The 7745-nt window shown below is 46.4% G+C and overlaps 1 protein-coding gene across 1 annotated transcript in view; it reads left to right on the top strand.

Moving 5' to 3' along the window:
• Positions 1–1264: 1264 nt before the first annotated feature.
• The window catches only part of flii (FLII actin remodeling protein), a gene marked incomplete at its 3' end in the record, with an annotated part of 81131 nt that continues 74650 nt past the window's right edge, over positions 1265–7745 (top strand). Inside the window, exons 1-2 of the mRNA XM_045218710.1 lie at positions 1265–1411; positions 5611–5721. Coding sequence (XP_045074645.1) covers positions 1349–1411; positions 5611–5721 — 174 coding nt within the window. The remainder of the gene's footprint in view (positions 1412–5610; positions 5722–7745) is intronic.

Genomic DNA, 7745 nt, shown 5'->3' on the forward strand with positions numbered 1-7745 from the left:
AGGGGATCCCAGACTGACCAGAGATCAGCTCCTAGAGGTGTTAAACCCTATCCCCTAACCCTAACCCTAACCACCAGGAGGATCCCAGACTGACCAGAGATCAGCTCCTAGAGGTGTGTAAACCCTATCCCCTAACCCCTAACCACCAGGAGGGGATCCCAGACTGACCAGAGATCAAGCTCCTAGAGGTGTTAAACCCTATCCCCTAACCCTAACCACCAGGAGGGGATCCCAGACTGACCAGAGATCAGCTCCTAGAGGTGTTAAACCCTATCCCCTATGTAGAGCACTTCTTTTTGACCAGGGCTCATTTTTGGGACACATGAGTGGAGTGGGACCGGGTTCATTCTGCCTGTGTCTCCCCTCTGACAGAGAAGCAGAGGAACTGTATTTATATGACATGAGGAATGAGTAAATACATCAATATTTTACAGATTAATAAAGTGAATGGGTTTGAATAGAGCAGTAAATCCCAGTGGCTGCTGGGAGGAGACAAGGGAGAATAACGCTGTTATTTTTGAATGTTTATAGAAAATCACGGATCCGGCAATCTGTTGTCCTGTATTCTGTCCGAAGTGAATAAAGGTCTGACAAGTGCCTCTACAAATGTCTCCCTTTGTGTTGATTTAATATTTACTAAGTTACAGTAGGAAGGACTTTGTTTGAAACGTCTCACTGAAAAAGCATTGATGTAAAGCTTGATGAAATTAAATGGAATAGAAATAGAGAGAACTATGTTTTTATTGGTTAGATCATAGCAGAGAGGAATAGTCAAAACTAGAATATATTTGATCATGGCCACTTCATTTTGATTGGTTGATTGACTTTCAGAGCGTTTGTCAAGTTTCTTTGGTTTCCTGAGTTGCGCGTCCCCGAGAGGGCTGTTCCATTCCGTCCCAATCCGCAGGGGTGTTTCCGGTCCCAACAGCTGTTGTTCGGTCAAATGTTCTGCATTTTAGCTAACCCTTTTTCCTAAACTTAACCTAATTCTCCTAACCTGCTGCGTAAGTTCCAGCCTGCTACGAAAAGTTAAATCTGACGTTAATTTGACAAAAGCTGGATCCCCGGTCCTCCACCTGGGTAGTTACCACAGCCACATTGTTGGCTATATCGTAAAAATTCATCACAACAAAAATGTGCTTTTAGGCCTTAATTTAAGGTTAGGCATAAGGTTCGCAGTGTGGTTCGGTTAGGTTTAAAATCCCATTTTAAGAAGATAAATTGTAGAAATAAACGCAGTTTATAACTTTGTGGCTGTGGTAACTAGTGACGACCCCCTCCGCTCCGCCTGCTAAACCAGATACCGAAATAGACCGCAGCGACCGACTGACCGGATCCCGAAGCAGAAATGGCTGCCACCGGAGTCCTTCCGTTTATCCGGGGGGTAGACCTCTCTGGAAACGACTTCAAAGTAAGACAGTAAACGGTTCTATTTACCTACCGGGCCGTTATTAGAGACCGGTAATCGATAAGCAGTTAGCTAGCTGTGTGACTGATCGGACTGTAGCTTGCTAGCAGCGCTAGCCCGATAAAGACGGTACGCCGCAGCTAGCTAACGGGCTAACGGGCTAACGGGCTAACCCAAACCAGGAACACTGCCAGGGCGTTAGCCAGTTGTCAAACAAGTGTTCTGTCTGTCCGACCACAAGTTAGCTAACATGCCGGAAAATGATTGGAACCCAACTCGCATTTAGTTAACTTAGGAAGTAGCTATCTAGCTTACTATGTCATATGGGAAAGCAAGCTAACGTTAGCTGTATAAGATGAGACAGCTGGCATGATCTGGCTCCACAGCTAGTTATTGTCTTTCTTAGTTATTGGCATGATCTGGCTCCACAGCTAGTTATTGTCTTTCTTAGTTATTGGCATGATCTGGCTCCACAGCTAGTTATTGTCTTAGTTAGTTATTGGCATGATCTGGCTCCACAGCTAGTTATTGTCTTTCTTAGTTATTGGCATGATCTGGCTCCACAGCTAGTTATTGTCTTAGTTAGTTATTGGCATGATCTGGCTCCACAGCTAGTTATTGTCTTAGTTAGTTATTGGCATGATCTGGCTCCACAGCTAGTTATTGTCTTAGTTAGTTATTGGCATGATCTGGCTCCACAGCTAGTTATTGTCTTAGTTAGTTATTGGCATGATCTGGCTCCACAGCTAGTTATTGTCTTAGTTAGTTATTGGCATGATCTGGCTCCACAGCTAGTTATTGTCTTAGTTAGTTATTGGCATGATCTGGCTCCACAGCTAGTTATTGTCTTAGTTAGTTATTGGCATGATCTGGCTCCACAGCTAGTTATTGTCTTAGTTAGTTATTGGCATGATCTGGCTCCACAGCTAGTTATTGTCTTAGTTAGTTATTGGCATGATCTGGCTCCACAGCTAGTTATTGTCTTTCTTAGTTATTGGCATGATCTGGCTCCACAGCTAGTTATTGTCTTACTTAGTTATTGGCATGATCTGGCTCCACAGCTAGTTATTGTCTTAGTTAGTTATTGGCATGATCTGGCTCCACAGCTAGTTATTGTCTTAGTTAGTTATTGGCATGATCTGGCTCCACAGCTAGTTATTGTCTTTCTTAGTTATTGGCATGATCTGGCTCCACAGCTAGTTATTGTCTTACTTAGTTATTGGCATGATCTGGCTCCACAGCTAGTTATTGTCTTAGCCCAAAATGGACTAAAGGAGCCTAACGTAACTCAAAACGAGTTGTATTCGTCACATGCAGGTGTAGACTTAACAGTGAAATGCTGACTTACGGGCACCTTCCTAACAATGCAGAGAGAAAGAAAATGATAAATACACCATGAGAAACGATAACTTGGCTATATACACGGGGTACCAGTACTGAGTCGATGTGTAGGGGTACGAGGTAATTGAGGTAGATACAGTGCCTTAAAGAATTCACATGAATGGGAGAAACTCCCCAAATACAGGTGTGCCAAGCTTGTAGCGTCATACCCAAGAAGACTTGAGGCTGTAATCGCTGCCAAAGTACTGAGTAAAGGGTCTGAATACTTATGTAAATGTGATATTTACGTTTTTTTTTTATTTTTATACATTTGCAAACATTTATAAAAACCTGTTTTTGCTTTGTCATTATGGGGTGTTGTGTGTAGATTTGATTAGGGGAAGAAAAAAAAACAATTTAATCAATTTTAGAATAAGGCTTAAATGTAACAAAATGTGGGAAGAGTCAAAGGGTCTGAATACTTTCCGAATACACTGTACATGTCTAGTTATTACCTCATACCCCTGCACATGGACTCAGTACTGGTACCCTGTGTATATAGCCTAGTTATCATGGACTCAGTACTGGTACCCTGTGTATATAGCCTAGTTATCATCGCCCTGCACATGGACTCAGTACTGGTACCCTGTGTATATAGCCTAGTTATCATGGACTCAGTACTGGTACCCTGTGTATATAGCCTAGTTATCATGGACTCAGTACTGGTACCCTGTGTATATAGCCTAGTTATCATGGACTCAGTACTGGTACCCTGTGTATATAGCCTAGTTATCATGTACCCCTGCACATGGACTCAGTACTGGTACCCTGTGTATATAGCCTAGTTATCATGGACTCAGTACTGGTACCCTGTGTATATAGCCTAGTTATCACCTCATACCCCTGCACATGGACTCAGTACTGGTACCCTGTGTATATAGCCTAGTTATTACCTCATACCCCTGCACATGGACTCAGTACTGGTACCCTGTGTATATAGCCTGGTTATCATGGACTCAGTACTGGTACCCTGTGTATATAGCCTAGTTATCATGGACTCAGTACTGGTACCCTGTGTATATAGCCTAGTTATCATGGACTCAGTACTGGTACCCTGTGTATATAACCTAGTTATCACCTCATACCCCTGCACATGGACTCAGTACTGGTACCCTGTGTATATAGCCTAGTTATCATGGACTCAGTACTCGTCCCCTGTGTATATAGCCTAGTTATTACGTACTGGTACTGCCTGCACATGGACTCAGTACTGGTACCCTGTGTATATAGCCGTTATTACCTCGTATGTCCCCTGCACATGGACTCAGTACTGGTACCCTGTGTATATAGCCTAGTTATCATGGACTCAGTACTGGTACCCTGTGTATATAGCCTAGTTATCATGGACTCAGTACTGGTACCCTGTGTATATAGCCTAGTTATCATGGACTCAGTACTGGTCCCCTGTGTATATAGCCTAGTTATTACCTCGTACCCCTGCACATGGACTCAGTACTGGTACCCTGTGTATATAGCCTAGTTATCATGGACTCAGTACTGGTACCCTGTGTATATAGCCTAGTTATCACCTCGTACCCCTGCACATGGACTCAGTACTGGTCCCCTGTGTATATAGCCTAGTTATTACCTCGTACCCCTGTACATGGACTCAGTACTGGTACCCTGTGTATATAGCCTAGTTATCATGGACTCAGTACTGGTACCCTGTGTATATAGCCTAGTTATTACCTCGTACCCCTGCACATGGACTCAGTACTGGTACCCTGTGTATATAGCCTAGTTATCATGGACTCAGTACTGGTACCCTGTGTATATAGCCTAGTTATCGTTACTCATTGTGCATTATTATTTATTTATTTTATTTTCTATTATTTCTCTATTTTCTTTCTCTGCGTTGTTGGGAAGGGCCCGTAAGTCAGTATTTCACTGTTAACCTATACCTGTTGTTAAAGAAGCATGTGATGAATAACATTTTGATTTAATTTGAAAACCCTACGTCAAGCAATGCGTGTTAATGTTCAGACCGAACGTCTGAGCTCTTATCAAAACTTCCCTGTACAGAAGACGGCTTCGTCCAGTCACTCTTATGAGTCATTGATCAAGGGCTGGCTATGTCTCTCTGTCTGTCTGGGTGTTGAAACACTGCCATGATCATGTCACTTTATGGCCTATTATAAGCCATGTTTAAGATACTGATTTTGTTTTGATTTATCTGTCAGTCCGACAGACAGCTGTGAAGTATTTCTGCCTGTAACCGCTAGTTACAGACCCTCCCATGTTCCATCCTGGAAGGTGACATCACCAGGTTCTGAGCATGTGTTGTGAGGTCATCCAATTAGAACGTTGTAACTCCCAAACAACAACACGTCATGACTGCAGATGTTCTACTGATAATATGGGGGCGGCAGGTAGCCTAGCGGTTAAGAGCGTCGGGGCCCAGTAGCCGAAAGGTCGCTTGTTCAAATCCCCGAGACGACTAGGTGAAAAATCAGTCGACGTGCCCTTGAGCAAGGCACTTAACCCCTAATTGTAAGTCGCTCTGGATAAGAGCGTCTGCTAAATGACTTTAAATAATAATGTGATGTAGCCGGGGTCTCTTGACGTTTCCAGACTTAGCGTTTCTGCTTGCTCTTTAGGGCCCTAGCCTGTCCCAGATCTGTGCTCTTGCTAACCTGGCGTTGACCTAGCCTGAGTCCCAGATCTGTGCTCTTGCTAACCTGGCGTTGACCTAGCCTGAGTCCCAGTCTGTTTGGCTTGACCATGACAGCAGTGGGGTTAGCACAAACACGCCTGGGACCAGGCTAGCACTGTAGTGTGTTGGCCCCTAACCCTGTCTGTGTCTCTCTCCCCCCCCCCCCCAGGGAGGTTACTTCCCTGAACATGTGAAGTCTATGAGCAGTCTGAGATGGCTGAAACTCAACAGGACAGGCCTGTGTTATCTGCCAGAGGAGTTGGCCGCACTGCAGAAGCTGGTGAGTACAGACTGTGTGTGTGGTGTGTGTGTAGGGCTGACCCCATTCAGTCGACTGGTCGATTGGCTGTTGGTCAACCAATAATTGTTTTTTGTCGAGCAGTTACAACAACAAAAAAACTATGAGTTATGGGCACGTGTTGGTTGATGCCTGTCTCAGTGGACTAATCCATTGCGGTGGCCTGCGGGGATGGACGGCTCACCACTAGTACAGTTACTGTTAATTACCATCATTTATCATCTACTGTTGGTTACCATCATTTCTGTTAATGCATTCAATATATTATTATTACAGTCTTTTACTGTTCTCATTGTCGTGGACACGTTGTTTTGCAGAGTTACAACCTAGGCTACACTTGTGAGAAACAAGTTTTGATTTATTTCATTCCATTTACGAGTTGTCCAATTTTATTAATTTTGTTTTTGAGCGCTCCTGTCAATGTTGAGTAAGGACGCGCACCTGATTCCGCGTAGAAGTAGACCTCCACTACCTGGCCTGGCTTAGAAATGTGCCCATTTTGGGGTCTGATAGTATTTCTGACTTGGCTTAACTCACTACCACTAATGAGCTAATTTAGTTCTTCACCGCAAACAGCAAGTAAATGAAGTCGTTGTCTGTATCTGTTGAGAACGACTATAGTTCCTCAATGTAGCCTATTTGAAAAAAATCATTCCAGCTCTCTCCATTTCGATAACCACTCAGAGTGATAACAAATAAAACAAAACAATGTAATGCTCTGATCCAGTGGAAACGTCATAGCATAGGCCTGCCTGATGACTTCTCATCCCTTACAGCCTACAGCTGTGTCTGTCCGGACCTCAGGGGCACAGGAAACTCTGAGGGTCCTGTGTCTGTCCGGACCTCAGGGCACAGGAAACTCTGAGGGTCCTGTGTCTGTCCGGACCTCAGGGCACAGGGAAACTCTGAGGGTCCTGTGTCTGTCCGGACCTCAGGGCACAGGGAAACTCTGAGGGTCCTGTGTCTGTCCGGACCTCAGGGCACAGGGAAACTCTGAGGGTCCTGTGTCTGTCCGGACCTCAGGGCACAGGGAAACTCTGAGGGTCCTGTGTCTGTCCGGACCTCAGGGCACAGGGAAACTCTGAGGGTCCTGTGTCTGTCCGGACCTCAGGGCACAGGGAAACTCTGAGGGTCCTGTGTCTGTCCGGACCTCAGGGCACAGGAAACTCTGAGGGTCCTGTGTCTGTCCGGACCTCAGGGCACAGGGAAACTCTGAGGGTCCTGTGTCTGTCCGGACCTCAGGGCACAGGGAAACTCTGAGGGTCCTGTGTCTGTCCGGACCTCAGGGCACAGGGAAACTCTGAGGGTCCTGTGTCTGTCCGGACCTCAGGGCACAGGAAAATCTGAGGGTCCGGACCGCAGGGCACAGGAAACTCTGAGGGTCCTGTGTCTGTCCGGACCTCAGGGCACAGGAAACTCTGAGGGTCCTGTGTCTGTCCGGACCTCAGGGCACAGGGAAACTCTGAGGGTCCTGAACTCTGAGGGTCCTGTGTCTGTCCGGACCTCAGGGCACAGGGAAACTCTGAGGGTCCTGTGTCTGTCCGGACCTCAGGGCACAGGAAACTCTGAGGGTCCGTGACTCAGGGCACAGGGAAACTCTGAGGGTCCTGTGTCTGTCCGGACCTCAGGGCACAGGAAACTCTGAGGGTCCTGTGTCTGTCCGGACCTCAGGGGCACAGGAAACTCTGAGGGTCCTGTGTCTGTCCGGACCTCAGGGCACAGGAAACTCTGAGGGTCCTGTGTCTGTCCGGACCTCAGGGCACAGGGAAACTCTGAGGGTCCTGGGTCTGTCCGGACCTCAGGGCACAAGGAAACTCTGAGGGTCCTGTGTCTGTCCGGACCTCAGGGCACAGGAAAATCTGAGGGTCCTGTGTCTGTCCGGACCTCAGGGCACAGGAAAATCTGAGGGTCCGGACCGCAGGGCACAGGAAACTCTGAGGGTCCTGTGTCTGTCCGGACCTCAGGGGCACAGGAAACTCTGAGGGTCCTGTGTCTGTCCGGACCGC

The sequence above is a fragment of the Coregonus clupeaformis genome, unplaced genomic scaffold (assembly GCF_020615455.1).
Source record: "Coregonus clupeaformis isolate EN_2021a unplaced genomic scaffold, ASM2061545v1 scaf1739, whole genome shotgun sequence".
In the NCBI taxonomy this organism is placed as follows: domain Eukaryota; kingdom Metazoa; phylum Chordata; class Actinopteri; order Salmoniformes; family Salmonidae; genus Coregonus; species Coregonus clupeaformis.